The 16,141-nt window shown below is 39.2% G+C and overlaps 1 protein-coding gene across 3 annotated transcripts; it reads right to left on the bottom strand.

The window, feature by feature from the left end:
• Positions 1-9,462: 9,462 nt before the first annotated feature.
• On the bottom strand, positions 9,463-15,885 carry LOC115357149 (retinol dehydrogenase 13). Of its 3 annotated transcripts, none has more exons than XM_030048537.1 (7): positions 15,687-15,885; positions 14,881-15,045; positions 14,346-14,537; positions 13,330-13,491; positions 12,034-12,150; positions 11,533-11,737; positions 9,463-10,217 (listed from the first exon to the last, which is right to left on the bottom strand). In XM_030048537.1, the coding sequence occupies exons 1-7, from the start codon at positions 15,760-15,762 to the stop codon at positions 10,121-10,123; spliced, it is 1,014 nt and encodes a 337-aa protein (XP_029904397.1). In that variant the 5' UTR covers positions 15,763-15,885; the 3' UTR covers positions 9,463-10,120. The 3 variants fall into 3 exon arrangements, with proteins under 3 accessions (XP_029904397.1, XP_029904398.1, XP_029904399.1); XM_030048538.1 differs by having other exon boundaries at positions 14,881-15,021; XM_030048539.1 differs by having other exon boundaries at positions 14,881-14,996.
• Between the last annotated feature and the right edge of the window lie 256 nt (positions 15,886-16,141).

Below are 16,141 nucleotides of genomic sequence, written 5' to 3'. Positions count from 1 at the left end.
ATGTTGCTCTGCATAGTATTCCCTGAGGGGTTACAAGCTTGGTTTCATAACACAATGGTGATGTAGAAGCTCTACCAATAATGACGCAGTCCCTTCAAGAGTAGCACAATATCAGGAGGGCCAAAATTAGCACTGGATAATTATCACCACTGAAGCATGGTATGGCTAAATTTCCCAACAGGCAACAGTGGGGGAAGGAGGAGACTGAACGCCAGTAAAATTGTGACAAGAAGATCAAAGTTCAAATTCTTACACACTAAAGTGCTCTTTATACCCGTAAGAATTACTGATGGTATCCTTGAGCGAGGGATTTAACCCCCAGCAGTTTCAGTAAAGCTACTGATGGCCATCAATGAGAGATTGTCATCCCACCCTGCATTTCCCAGGTATGAGTGTGAGTATGTGTCACTCTCACCTCCCTTCAATTTCAATTACGATTCCCAGTCATTTCATAGGGTGGTAACAAGGAAAAGACAGACAATCTAAAACAAAACAAGGATTTTATGTACACCAGATGGCCATGAAATAACTAGGAAGCACTGGAATAAAGTGATTAAGAGGAAGATTGAAAATGAGCAAGAGCGATTTTTTTTTTCTCATTCATATTGTTTCGACTAGTACTATAATGCCAATCTCACTATATTGCATTAAACTATTTAAATCATGGCTCATAAGCATTCTTTTGTGTCTCTGTGCCGGAAAAGCACCCACATGTGAACACACACACACACACACATACACACACACACACACACACACACACACACACACACACACACACACACACAATCCAGTGTGAAACAGAGTGGTGGGAGCCGGGGGAGCGAAGGGGCAGGGAATGTGTCCGGCCTAATCCCGGTGAGGGACAGAAGATGTTTTAGCAGATCTCCTCTCATCCACATGAGTGGCCCTGGTGTCTGCTGCATCCAGCAACGCCGGAACTGGATAAAGAGCGGCCAAGGCCTGTTTGGTTAGTACCAGACTTTCACACCGACGGGAGGAACTCAACTAAATAATCGGCAACAATGCCAACAGAGACAGCTACAGCCCTTCCTCTCCCATTGGTATGCTAAGACATCACAAAATATTAAGAGCAGAATGTCAAGCCAGGCGGAAACAGGCTGGGCGTCAAAGCTGCACGGCTCCAAATGGAATGGATTTAATCATTTGATACAGCAATAAGCTGGCTGAACGAAAACAAATAATATCTAATTATATTTTCATGTGATCTTGAAAAATGAGACAATAAGTGAGACAATAAATGATTTCCTTAATTCCTCCTCTCAGGGGTATTGTAGACTCTTTGCTATAATTGAACTTAATATACTGAACAGAGTCACTGAATTAAAGTCCTCTGCCAGCCTTGCTGACCCCATCCCAACTTTTTTTTTTTTTTTTAAACACTATTTGCTGCTCTGTCTGACAGTGCTTTAACTCATATTAATCCATTTAGATGGGGGCGTTCCCAGAGCCTCTTGGTAAAACAAAATAGCTGCCTCGATCCCCCAGTTTTCAGCAATTTTACACCAATATGTAACTTTCCCTTTCTGAGCAAGATTGTAGAAAAAAATATGTTTAACCAACAATAATTTTCTAATAAATGACCTCAGGATAAATGCTGATGCTAAACAGCCGTCTATTCTTGTGTGATTGGACTAAAGTGTTTTTGACGGACTGGAAAAACAGGTGGTTATCCCCGGCAGCTTGTTTAGGATCTACCTGAGGGGCTGATCTTTCTCTGTTAACCTGGTTGACCTCACAGCACAATGTGTCACTATCACATTTGGTGTCACATTCTAGCTCTGTTTTTTTTCTTATCTTCATATGCTCCCTCTGGGTGATGTTGTCAAGACGCACAAGGCACAATTTCAAATCTTTCTAAGCTCTGGATATTAAAAATCCTTCTACAAATAAATAAAGACAAGACAGAGGTGCTTACTTTGCTTGGGTCACTAACCCCATGATGTGAAAATTAAGCGGGGAAACTGAGCGTGGACCGTGAGCTCACCATTATATTTTTAAAGAAATCACCATTTCTTCATCCTAAAGGCATTGTAAAGGTACCTCTATGTTTTTACACATGAGAATGCTGAGAAACTGGTTGATTTTCCTACTTTTCCTATCAGTAGGCCTGAACACAGTCACTCTCTCAGTCACTCTGCTGTTCGCCTACTAACTGGAAACAGAAAGCAGGCACACAGCTCCTGTTTAAAGCACGTCACGCCTGTTTGCTTTAAAATTAATTGTGCCCCCCTTCCCTGTTAGACTTACTGGCACAGTTCTCAGCCATCAGATCCTCTTACGGTAACTCACAGTAAGTGACTACACCGAGACAGAGAACCAAAACTTCTGGCAGAGTATATCCAACTGTCTGCCAGAGAGTCTGAGGGCTGCTTAAACTGATTTCAGAAGCAACTCAAAGCATATCTGTTTAGCATTGCTTTTACCTGAGTTGCTGCTTGTGTAATCTTTATTTTACTTTTCCTTCTGTTTGTGTCTTTATTTTCTATTAGTATTATTATTTAATCTCTATTGCTGATCTCCCTGTGAAGCCCTTTGTGTTGCACAAAAGTGAATGAAAATGTGGTATGCAAATAAAGACTGATTCAAGGAGGATAGTTTTGTATTTTTCATTAGTTTTTATTCAGTGTGTTTCAGTATACGTTTTATTTATTTATTTATTTATTTGTTGTTGTTGTTGTTGTTATCGTTATTATCATATGGGCGTGTTTGTCTGAATAGGTATTCCAATCCAAACACACTACTTTGTGGAAGCCCTCAGTTGACTCCCAGTCATGACCCTCCTCATGCTTTTTGTGCTGATACAGTTGACCAAACTGACAAAAACAAAAACTAATGACATTTTCTGTATATTTTTATGTTATATTAGTGAGATTTGTAAGTACACAATATTGTTTCACCCGCGACCCTAGTGAGGATAAGCGGTTTAGAAGATGAATGAATGAATGAATATTGTTTCAGTTAGTTTGTTTTTACTAAAGTCTAGTTTTCATTTTTATTTCAGTTAACTAAACTGTTTTTTCACACCTAGTTTTAGTTTTTAGGCTCTGTTATTTCTCCATGGTATTTTTTTTTAAGTGGGAATTAAACAGAAGTAGATATTGAAAAATGGTTCCACTGTGCTGCTAGCTTACGTTTATACCAGAGGTCAGCACCACACCTTAGACTCCTGATTATGTCGCATGGTAAAGCGGTGTACAATTTTTTACCGACCCAACAGTACCCAAAGTTTAATATGGGTATAGCTTTTCCAAGCAAACTACTTGGAAATTGTTAAAAATATTTATATTATGTCTTTAAGCCACTGTAAAGTATTATAATCTTGTACATTTCTAATCCCAGTGTATTTGTGTACACTAAACTCAAGTGTTTACAAATGATTTAAATATAATCTAATACAAATATTAGCTTCCATTTAGCACCAGTCAAGCAGAAAATATCTCACGTGCTATATTTTGGATCGCTGTGATATTAACATTGTTCTCAAAGAACGGGCCTTTGAGAGCCTAATTCAAGTGGTCAAAATATTTGAAAGCATTAATTATTTTAAAGCACCTCTTGCCGTAGAGACCTGGACGCCTCACAGCCGTGACTCCTGACTTGAGGAGCTGATGGGAGCCGTACAGTGGAAAGTCTGGGGCAGTGCAGCGTGTGCTAAGCCAAGCGGACAGCTGACTCAGCACCTCCCCTGTTGTCTGTGTGCTCACTCAACAACGTCTTTATCCCCGGTGACAGAATATAGCCTCGGGGCCCGAACATCCCTCACAACCATCCGCAAATCCTCCCCGCCCAGGCCCTGGAATTCTCACGGACACCCCTGATCCTGACGAGCACTCACTTTCTCTCTCCGAACAACCAGAATTATGAGATGGGAGGTGTCAAGCTACAAACATTATCTGCCACACTAGTAGCTCGTAGGAATGCATTTGTTTACTATAAGTCTATAGTGGCAGAAATACTGCAAAGGCCATGACAACGTAGGGAACATTAGGTGGCATTATACACATGTGACTTGGCTATCACTAATGCTGTTTTTAACCATATCCTTTATATTCAATTATACTATCCACAATAGTGCCCCATCTGCAATTCCTGATCAGCACAATAATACCCATCTACCATTGTAAATGCCACCCTAAGGGACAAATTTTGGCTAAGCAATAGATTTTGAAAAGTTCAGATAAGATGCACTTGATTTATATTATCTTGGGAGTGGTATGTCCGATATCAAGGCCTCTTCAGTCTCTCCTGCGATAAATCAAGCAAGCTTCATGTAATTCTTGACAAAAAAAAAAAAAAAAAAAAAAAAGCTAAATACCTCGGGTTCATTACTTATTTTCCTTGTCACATCTGTTCTGGATACATTTTGAACTCCAACTTCTGGCTTAAAATCATCATCAATACCAAAGATCTGTGTGATACTACATCTTTTTACTACCAAACCACAAGCCATGCTGATCAGCATTTTTCTTTCGCTCTCCTGTTCCTCTGATGCCTGCTGGCCATCTCCTCTCCCTTCCACTTTAACATGCGAGCAACGTTTCCCCTACTTTCTATCAATCACGCTTCGCTGCCATGTTTCTTTCTGTTTGTCATTTTGCCCTGTGTGTGATTGTTAAATTAATATAAGTCATAAGATGATGGGAGCAAACACTGAAGACGTTATATTTGCATTCAGGTCAATAAAACATATTATCCTGTTAAACTTGCTTGCAAACTGCAGAGCTTCACCTGCAGGCCAGATTTCTGAAGTGACATTTAATTAAAATTCTAGTTTGAACACTTTCATAATAAATGCCTGTATTCCCCTGAAAGCTTTACTGTGATCTGACAAATATAATTCTTGACGTCATTATGATAATTAATAATTTAAGTAAACTTTTCACCTTTTGACATATAGCCATTTCCATGTTTTCATGCCAGTCTTTATACCAGTGTTTCTCATAGTCCAAATGAGGAAATGAGACTTGTTTCTCAGTTGAGAAATTATAAGACTGACTGTATGCTTTACAGTGAGTGACAGTGCGTGAAGATTGAGGAGAGCTGCAGCCACACTGTGGATAAGTGACTGGCGACTGAGAGGAGCTTAGTCACTGTGGCTGCTCTGATGCAGCTCGCCACATGCTCAGACTCGTCTAAAGGTAATCACGGCATGGGCTGCTCTGCTCAGGGCCCATGAATGCTGCAAACCTACATTCCCACACCTGCCTTGGGCACACTCTGTACAGTACACTTCTGTACTCTAAGTGAGACTGAGAGACGGGGCACAGAAAGATAAAGAAAGAAAGTAAAAAAAAACAGAGAAAGATATAAAGCAGAAAGGAGAAAAAGTGAGATGATGAGGAAGAGAGGTACAGAAATAAAGAGGCAAACACATAAAGAAAGAGGGACAAAGAGAGTAAACGGAGAGAAGGAGAGACGGAGAGAGAACAGACTACATGCCAGAGGGGCGGACAAGACAACCCTCCACTGCACACACATTCTCACTCAGACTTTATGAGCTCCAGAGGGAGCAAACAGGAGGAGATGATCTGATGTTCTTTGCTGGGGGGGAAGAGCACATGCCACTGCCTGCACCTGTACGCTAACCAGCTTAACACAGGGAGGGCTGGGTGTATTATGTAATATAAACTGTGGTACTCTGCAGGCCTTTCAATATTTGGTGATTTGTAAAGAAATAAGGGCTGTCAATATTCGCCATATTATGCACACAGGATAGAAAAAATGTCTATAGAGGTTTTGAAAAATTGCTTGTGAAACATACTCATAGTGGCTGTTTACACACCAAACAGATCGGGAGGCCGAGAGCAGGCATTTTGTACCCTGTAAAGTAACTGTAAGTCATTGGTGACATACAGGTCCCCTCTGCTGTCCATGACACCATGACATAAAATCTTACCTCTGCCATTTATGAGCTTTTTGCTCCTGAATGAAAATGCCACAACATTTACATAAAATCAGTTCAAAGAGCAGAGATGCACATATGGATCGATGTTTTCTAAGCTGTGACACTGAAACAGGAGCTACTCCCCGCTCCCTCTGCATGGGCCTCAGGAGGAGGAAAGGGCCGAGTCACTGGTCAAAGGAGGTCTCACTTTCTAGGAGCAGCTGAATACCAGAGGAGCTGACAGGTATGTACATACTGGAATGTGCTTCTCAGCCACACCTGTGGGGAACACGCCCGCCAAGCCTGGCCTCTCTCATCCCACTGGCTGATCTCCCCGTGACTGACAACTGGAAGAACTATTTGGCTCCAGTCCACAAGCCCCAGGGGGCAGGTATGGTGAGTTCCCAGTTTGAACCAATGGCAGCCGAGAAATCCCTCACAGCCAGGCGGGGCTGCAGTGAAATAAAACTCATCAATGGGGTGTGTCTCAAAACTTTGTCGGCAGTCAAGGAGTGAAGGGCTACTGGTGCAGGGACCCACTTTGGCTAATCGAATCCTAACTAACTCCCGGCCATATGAGAAACCCAGCAGTTTTTAACTTCCATCTCACCTGGCACAAGTGCTAGACAAAGCGAGAGAGGGACGTTTTTCCCCTCAGGACAGTTTCACTGCTGCTGCAGCTGCCTGGCTGTTTGATGGAACTGAAACAACAGATCTCATCTGCTCTGACCACAGGATTTCAGTTTTAGGGCCAAAGAACTGGAGTACATGCACAGTAGCTTCAGGCGGTCTTTGGTAGGGGACCACATTCGCAGTCTTTCAACACTCTTAGGAGCCGCTGCGCTCCAAAACTCTTCTTCTACCGTATTGTAGAGATGTAGTTGCTGTTGTTGCACTATGGTCGCTCACATCTCCTTATCACTTTTCCAGCCCAGCTATCGATTCTGTATCCGTTGGACGGAGAACTGATAAGGGCATGTGCATGACATTACCTACAGATACTGAGGAGACAACATCTGACTAAGAAAGGCTTTTGGGTCTTTACAATGTGGCACTTCATCTGGTTGTTTCTGTCATCAGCACTGGTGATTACATTTCAGCCTGTTCTTGATTTTTGTGCTTCAGTTGTTTGCTTTTTAAGCTTCAATTGCTAAAGTCATTATTGCAATGATAACTGGGACTATAATATATTTATTTTTACATCTACAGTAGGGTAATTAAATTTTGTGTAAACTTTGAATTTTCAGAGGTGGCTAAGTAGGTAAGTTGTTCAAGTGAGGAGCTTGTGTAACTTCTTAGCTCCCCACACTAATAACACTGAGGTTAAGAACTGCATCTGTATCTTAATGATGTATAGATTTTAACAAAGTCTTAACATTACTGAATACATCAAGTGTTACCTTGTATCCAAGAATTAAAAAAGTGTCAGTCACAGAGCAAAAAAGGTTTGTGTTTGCATTTCCTTTGTGCAAAATTAAGTGGAATTTGAATTCCCTACAGGATGTGCAGGGGATACAGATTAAAGGCTGTGGCATAAAGTCAGGAATTTCCTAGGCGAGATGATGTCTTTCCCTTTATTTGAAAGGCCAGCACATGGGCAAGACCAGTGTTTGACACAATCTGGATTAGGATAAAAATTTGGGCTATAAAAAGATTAAAATGAGCCAGAAAGTTGTTGTGAGGAAATTGGTGCCAATCACCATGCCCATGCACCAGCAGGCTGAACAACACAATGTGGAGGACCAGGTGAATTTTGTTAGATTAAGTTAAAGTGTGTTTGGGGAGTGAAAAAGTATTTTGTAAATTTGGGCTCCCTGACAGACAGCTTGAAAAACTGGACAAACACCCCAAAGTGGTGCAGTGTGATTGACATAATCCATTAAAACCTGACTGACTGAGGATGATGCAACTGGTTAACAGGAATACAAAATCAGGTAAGTCATCTCCATATGGTGATGCGTGTCAACATAATGCCATGCTTTTCACACCCACAAACACACAGCCTTGGCATTTCTACTCTGTAATTAGAGCTCTGTGCCAGAGCCAAGGTTGTTTCATATAAAAAAAAAAAAAAAAAATACAGCTCATATTCAACATGCAAGAAAGAGCAAGTTCATTCAAAACTGAAATCGGAAAAGAAACATGGTTATTAATGTGTGTGTAACATAATGTTTAACATAATGTTTGGATTAGACATAAAAATTGGATCCCTACTAATGTAGGGATCCAATGATTCATATGGAAAACCTTAAACCTTTGAGTAATTTTGGGAGGAAAACAGTCGTGTGGTTGATAACAGTAGAAAGATGATTTGTTTCCTCACACACAGTTCATAATTTAATACCTATATTTTAATAAACACACTTTGGTTACACTGATCTTTTTGATGGGGCTTCATTTGATGGGGGAAACAGATGATACTGTAACTAAATAATGAGTTAAGGCTTAGATTGTTGAAGCCATAACCTGCTGTGTTTTCTCATAGCTCACGGTGCATAACCAACTGTAAAACACAAGATGGCGCTGTATTCATTATTTTAACATCCTTATCTTTCCTGGTGAGTTTAAAAAAAACAAACCAAACAGAAAAAGTTGGATGTGTTTGTAATCATGTGCAAGTTCCTCTGTTCTATTGTCACTTTTCTACTGCATGGGTATGTAGATAAGTTTTGTTACTGTCTGATTAGGCATATTGCACTTTCGGTACACTGCTGTGACCCTCTATTTTACTACTATATGTTTTTATTGTGACCTATTTATTACTATTTGTTTTTTATACGGTTTTATGTTTCTTCTGGTTTTATGTTTCTTGTACGCTGTGCAGCATCACCCTTTGCCCAAGACAAATTTCTCCCATGGTAATAAAGTAATATAGTAGTAATAAAGTAAACCTTGACCTTGACGTTGATCGTACCCACTCAATCGTTTTACTTTTCTGGATTTTGTTTCCCACTGCAGATAGTATGTCCTCACAACAAAGCCCCCACAGTCACTTGTGGGCGTGTTGACCAGTTTTTCCTCTCTTTTCTCCCAGTGCCCCAAATAATAATTTTATTTTCAAAAAATCAATAGGACCAACTCAAAATGGCTGCTTCACTTGAACAATACTGGTGTAATCAAGAGATTCGTTGAAAAAAAATTCAATAGATTGGATAAACTATTAACTACAATACAAGCTTCACGAGTTTCACTTTGGTATTTCCTGGTTGTAAACAGAGCTGTTCAGTTTCTGTCTGATCAATCAGTGGCCTGTAGCGTTTTCATGTCATGTCTAAAAAAGCACCAGGTACCATTGGCAACTTTTGCCCAATGGAAAACCGAAAAAAAAAGTTTGTCGAGTCAAGCCGGCACCACGCAGTGGAAAAGGGGCACATGTCTCTGAAAGTGAAAAAATAATGGGGCCATTCATCTAAGTTACAATTGTTGTGGATATCACTCATGAGCTAAAAACAGCTACTGATCTTACATAAATTGACAACAGATCTTTTTGCAATCTATGCAGCTCCATTGGTCCATGCCAATCTTTGCTAAAAAGCATAGAATAAGTCACACAGTTTATCAGTATGCTAATTTATTACCAAAAATCAACCTGTTTAAAATTATGCTTATCACCTTTGATCTCATCATCTCACACACACACATATATAAAATCTTTTTGCAGTAATATCAATAATTGCAATAAACTTCTTGTAAGCCTAGCCCAGCACAAACTCAGTAAAAAACAAAACAAAACAAAAAAAACAACTATGATTATAATATGCAGAATATAATGTAAAAATTGAGAAAATCATTTGCTAAGACATACAGTATATGAATCATATTTGAACAGATGAAATACTGTACATTAATAATGTATTTGCTCATGGGAAAATCTTTCAGTTTTGAGAGAACTGAGGGTGTAAAATCAGAAGTTAACATTCCAGTTGTTACCTTCCTGATAGACGCAGTTACCCAGAAACTGACCATTAAAACTGGGTGTCTGTACTGTAGTGACTTCACTGGTTCCATGCATTAGGGTGACAAACTTGCTTCAAAGACCACTCTGATGAAATGTTGTACTGAAAACAGGTTGACTTTTGCTTTGAATTTAGCTCTGATTAGAAGTGCAATTAAATCAGTAAAGAGGAAAACATCCTCTTACAGCCATGCGTGTAGAGTCATTTTTTCTACCCATACACACAGCACCTTTGACTTCATCAGGAGGAGTCTCTGTTAGGCCAGACCAACCATGGAGGCACTGAGGTCCCACAGCTTCTTGGCTGCAGCATCGTCCCGGGCCTGAGCGGCCGGCTCTTTAACAGCACAGTTGCTGTACAACAGAACACGGAAAAGAGCAGCACATAAAGTCCAATACAACAAAACTGTTTGAAGCTGCTACTGGTTCAGCAGAAACTTGTGCGCACTAAAACTTTTGCCATGCAATTAAATGTCATTAGATGACTTTAATGCTCAGCGTGTCCACTGTGAGTGACCATGATGAGATTTAATAAAGTGCTGAAGTGTTAATCGTAGTCTCACTTACTATGACTAGTCAACCAAAAGGGCATGAGGAATGACAAAAAAATGCAGCAATGAAAAAATATACACAAGGTTCATTCATGCATTTAGATGCTGGCAAAAGTTTTGAAATGTCTAATAATGCAGATATGTTTCATTTGGGATTTTACTTCCATGCTAACAATAATTTAATCTCTGGTTACCATCAATATGTGTCAATTTCCCATTTTTGGAGTGAAACTCTTCCACCCCTGATGATTTTGCAAAATGGATTAAAGATAACAGCAAATGAGGCCATACAGCAGGTGTGGGTAACTTGAAGAGCAATGTCATCTGAAATGACTATTTGTTGATAAAGAGCTTTGTCCAGTTAGTTGAATGAGTTTTTATAAATATATATCTATATATTTATATCTATATATCTATATCTATCTATCTATCTATCTATATATACACTACTCACAAAAAGTTAGGGATATTTGGCTTTCGGGTGAAATTTCAGGATGAACCTAAAATGCATTATAACCTTTACAGGTGAACTTAATGTGACCTTCTGTAAACTTTTGAATGCACATGTCCAACTGTTCAATGTTTCTGTACTTTTTGCACAAGTTGCTGTTCTCTAACAAGGAGCTTAACGGCAAAATTCACATCAGGTGTTTGATGCTCCAGCTCATCGAGGTTGTATCATTAGGGAACGGCTGCTGGAGACTGGGGTACCTCAAATGGAGTGGCCTGCACTTTCTCCAGACCTAGATCTATCTATCTATCTATCTATCTATCTATATATATATCTATATATATATATATAGATATATATATATATATATGTATGTATATATATATGTGTGTGTGTGTGTGTGTGTATATATATATATTTGATTTATTTGATATATATCTATATATATATCTATATCTATATCTCTCTCTCTCTCTATATATATATATATATATCTATCTATATATATATAGATATATAGACATATAGATATAGCTATAGATATATAGAGAGATTTATATATATATATATATATATAGATATATATCAAATAAATCTGGTATAATAAAATATGCAAGTATTACATTGATCTCACTTGACTGATGCAAGTTTGCTTTGACAGACTTGCCTGTAGTAGAGGCCGCTGTCATTTGCCAGGCTCTCCTCCACAGCGCAGTAGATGGTGGTCTGAGCTCCCTCCTTGGGCGTTTTTATCATCATCATGACAGGCATGACGATGATCCGCTTCCACAGGGCAAAGGAGGGGAATAAGTGGCGGACCAGCTCAGTGCGAATGACCCCAGGGTGCAGACTATACACTGTCACACCAGTGCCTACCAGGAGGGATCAGTCAAATTAAATGTCATTTACGATGCATTCAAGACCACAAGACGAATTAAAACACTGCACAGGAAAACAGGAAAACTCCGCCAAGAGACACATAAGGTCAAAACAATGGAAAGGCAAAACAAGAACATCAAAATATAAGGAGATCAGTACTGTGTAACACTTTAGAGAAGAGCATAGCAATAGAACTGAAGGTTCACAACCTGATGAAATTTAGCATTGGGACTAAAGACAGAGGTGAATACAAGAACAATCTACAAGGGGAAAGTATTTTTTACACAACCTTGTAGTCTGGTAGCCAGTTCTCTGCAGAAAAGAACATTGGCCAGCTTGCTTTGGCGGTAGCTTTCCGAATGGTTGTAGTCTTTGTCCAAGTTGATGTCCTCAAAGTGTATACGACCTATGAGAAAATACAGAATGTATGCTTTAAACAGGATTTTAAAATGCATTACAAGGCATGTGGCTTTATCTACTATGGCATGACTGCTATAGTCTAAGAAGTGTGACTGGGCTTCAGTATGGGCTATATAAATAAATAAAATTGAATTGAACTGAATTGGATTTGGTAGAACTTCTTCATTCCTCCACAAAAGTCAAGGATCAGATCCTGCATACTGACAAATGGCAACAGACAAAATTAATTATTTGTTCAAAATTTATTATGATTTATTCATTAATTTATTCTTTATTACAAATTAATGAATAAAGACCTTAGGCAGAGAATGAAATTGTTTTAGGTGATTCATCTGCTCTGGTGTTTTGCAATATCACCAGTATAATTGTTACTACTAATACAAGTACTACTACTAACAACAACAACAACAACAACAACAACAATAACAATAACGATGATGATGATGGTGATAATTATGATGATTGATTAAAAAAAAAAGTAATAATATAAAATTTATTTTTTGGATGTAGATGGTTGTATAAATGTGTTTATGCAAGAGCAAAGCAAGAGAAATTAAAACAAAGGTAAATTGGAAAGACAGTAAAATTAGCAATAACAGTCAACAGATGATAAGAGCAGAAAACAAACTGGTAACGATAATAAAATATGCAAAACCAGTAAAAAAATAAAAAACAAAATTCCATTAATTTGAATCAAAGTAAAATAAAAAGGTTGTTTATGAAAATGTTCACGGAGCCAGCATCTCTTATAGCTTTAGGCATGGTACTCCATTGGAGCATCGTTTCAAAAAATAAAAAAATAAAAGCTGTCGTGCCTATTTTCTTTTGTGCAGGACTTTTTGTATTTTTGTAGTAGCAGAAGATTTAAGAGCTCTAAGAGGCTGTAAGAAGAGATCTTCACAATAAATGTAGGTGAGTGGGGATAATGTGGCATGTGTACAGTGAGAGATAAAGTTTTAAATCAAAGTGAAAAGTAAATTTTAGTGAAATAAAACAGAAACATCCGTTTGAGTGTGTCACTAAAAATGTCTGAGGCGGACGGCAGGGAGTTAAGAGTCACTGTCTTAACCCTTAATTCACAGGTGATCTTTAATGAGGACATAAACTCAAAATGAGAAACGGGAAAAGAAGTGAAATTCAGAATATAATGTTCCCTTTCCTGTACCTCTCTCGTGGGCCAGGCTGGAGACAATGACAACGCGACTTGGAGACGATTTTTTCAGCAGATCAAGAAGGCAGTTGGTGAGGAGAAAGTGCCCCAGGTGGTTGACGCCAAACTGCATTTCAAAGCCATCTTCAGTTTGCCACTTAGGACACCTCATGATCCCTGAAAATCAAAAAAGTCACAGCTCCCAAGAACAGAAACTAAGTGTATATTACTGAAAACAGGTAAACTGGTTCATTTAGCGTCACATTTTGAATTTCAGCTTATGTTTTTATTTTAGTTATCTTTAGTTATCAAGCCACGAAAAATAAAGTGCAGCAATGAATCCTGCACGAGTTCATGTAACACAAGGTCAGAGGAATGTTTTCTCATTAATTTGTGACAACCTATTTTTATGAATTAAGTTTCACTTTTTAGACTTTCTCTCTTAATGACCACTTTCAGTCTTCAATATACATAGTGAGCAAAAAAATTAAATGTGAATAAAAAATGCAGAGTGCCTGCTGTGTCCTCTGACTGAGGCCATCCGCACAAGCGCCAGGCTCAGGGAAAACTGCAGTATAGACAGTTTTCCCCAACACTGTGAAACATTTATTTGTGGCAGAGACATTAAAAAGTAGGGAGAAGCAGGCTTGTGACTGGAGGGTCATGGCCACACAATCGCTGAATCATTGGTTATGTTTGGAAAACCAGGCCTGGGCAGGCAGCCGAGCATCATCTTTAGCCTACATGTTAGACAAATACCCTCAAGTACAACAGATTAGTGTTGCATGAAGAAAATACAAGCCAAGCAGAAAGGGAAACATTTGCCTGCGTAACTACTGTTGAATCAAGCTGGAGCCAAGTTTAGTAGTTGGGTGCAGAAAACTGACTGTGAAGGACAATGTGAACAGCCCTTCATTATTCTTCATAAATTAATTCTGCATGATGTTATCTGATTATTGCAATGTAGTTCCAGCAGTGAGGCCAAAGTTCCATGTCTGATTACTGATTAAAAGAGAACCACTGCACGATACCTGCGTTGTTGATGAGGATGTCCAGACGTTCCTCGTTCTCCTGGATGTCTTTGGCCAGGTCTCTGACAGACTGCAGTGAGGCCAGGTCCAGTTTCTTCACCACCACATTGCCATTCCCGCTGCACTGCCGAATCTCCTCTGCTGCGCTGTGGGCTTTGGTCATGTCTCTGCAGGCTAAGATCACTCTGGCCCCTGGACAGTAATGACACAGAAAAGGTGCTGTGTTTTAGTGTTGTGTTCAAATAGCAGTAGAGGAAGTAAAGCTGTAGTACTAGCCATGGTTATACTTATGAATTTGTTTACTTAGGCAGTAGCTGCAATTCAAATTGCATAGCCACTCTAATTCAGAGTTGTTGATGAGTCAATAACACAACATTTCACAAACTGCAGTGATGGAAAAAGCTCCCTCAGGTCCGTAATGAAGACCAACCACCAAGATGATGAGCATACATCTCTGATAGGTCAGCATCATATAACCAAGGTCAGTGTTGTGATGCCACCAGAGGCCATTTTGTTTCTAATCAAATGATCTCACCTCGACAGGCCAGATCCAGGGCTGTCTCTTTCCCAATGCCAGTGTTGGCTCCAGTGATAAGGACTGTTTTTCCGTCCAGCCTGGCCTTGCTGCGACACGCTCTGCCAGCCATCCACCTGCGAAAGGCCAACACGACGACCCCTGACACAAATGAAAATACTCCTGCTGTGAGGCCAGACTACATGTGAAATATATTTCAGACACAACTTTAACTCCAAAAACATAAAAAGACACTTATGTTTTTTATGTCTTCAGTGTCAATATAAGCTTTATTGAAAAAAATTCTAAATTTAAAAATTTCTGCTCTCCAAACCTCACCACTGAGTACTTTAAAAATACAAAAAAAAGAAAAGGCTTTAAGATGACTACTAACTTAACAATAACCCATATTTCCCAATAATTAACAATAATTTATTTATCAGCCATCTGTTCAGTAAAGAAGGTGTCTGTTTTAAGATACTGGCATAACTAATTTTCAAATTTACCTACTATTTTGTATTGTTTTGTTCTTTTTTGTGAATGTTATAAAGTTCTACACAACATTTCAATATGAGGGGATTCAGGTAGTTTTAGCATAGAGCTTACATGGCTCAAATGATTTTAGAAGATGGAGAGACAGACAGCAGTGACAGACATTTTCATGATGTAAAACAAACAAACAAACAAAAACATTTTAAATACTTAGAAATGATCAAGTTTCAGGTCTCCTTCTCGGTGCATTCGCCCAGAGAGCTGCATTAAAATAAACTATGAAAACATAAACAAAACTCACAACTAACTTAGTAGTAATAAGGGCAGTAAGTTACCTGCAATGAGGGCAGCTAAAATCCCGGAAACATGGCTCTCCATGAAATGCCTGATCTCCTCCGCGTAGTTTTGCATAGTGTGGACTGAGAAGACACAATACACAGCACTGTGCGTCTGTCAGTGCGACGAGCGACACACACACATCAACACACTGCTGCCTGCCTGGGGGCCACGCAAGCCTAAGATCACACACTTTCCCCTTCCCCGTACCGTCCCCTTCGTCAAATTGCGTCATATCGTGGGTGTGCAACACTTGCGCAATAAATTCTGCTCTGCACTTGCGCGAAGGATCAGTAGATGGCGCAATTTTGAAAGTTCATTGAACCTTTTGGCAAATGGCTGAATGAATAGATAAATAAATAAATAAATAAATAAATAAATAACACTTAACGTATATGAGTTTTGTGTCATATTTGATACATCTGGACTGTGCTGCTGTTTAATGTGTACAGTA

This window comes from Myripristis murdjan, chromosome 3 (genome assembly GCF_902150065.1).
Source record: "Myripristis murdjan chromosome 3, fMyrMur1.1, whole genome shotgun sequence".
NCBI classification, from domain to species: domain Eukaryota; kingdom Metazoa; phylum Chordata; class Actinopteri; order Holocentriformes; family Holocentridae; genus Myripristis; species Myripristis murdjan.
The sequence above is the reverse complement of the archived record's forward strand: the minus strand, read 5'-3'. Positions and strand labels throughout refer to the sequence as shown.

What these genes read in the sequence shown, in the direction of transcription:
- LOC115357149 (XM_030048537.1), bottom strand. Translation starts at nt 15,762, where the DNA reads ATGCAAAACTACGCGGAGGAGATCAGGCATTTCATGGAGAGCCATGTT. An exon ending in TTTAGCTGCCCTCATTGCAG is followed by an intron (nt 15,046 to 15,686) that starts GTAACTTACTGC and finishes CTGGCCTCACAG; the next exon opens with CAGGAGTATTTTCATTTGTG. An exon ending in CATCCTCATCAACAACGCAG is followed by an intron (nt 13,492 to 14,345) that starts GTATCGTGCAGT and finishes TTTGATTTTCAG; the next exon opens with GGATCATGAGGTGTCCTAAG.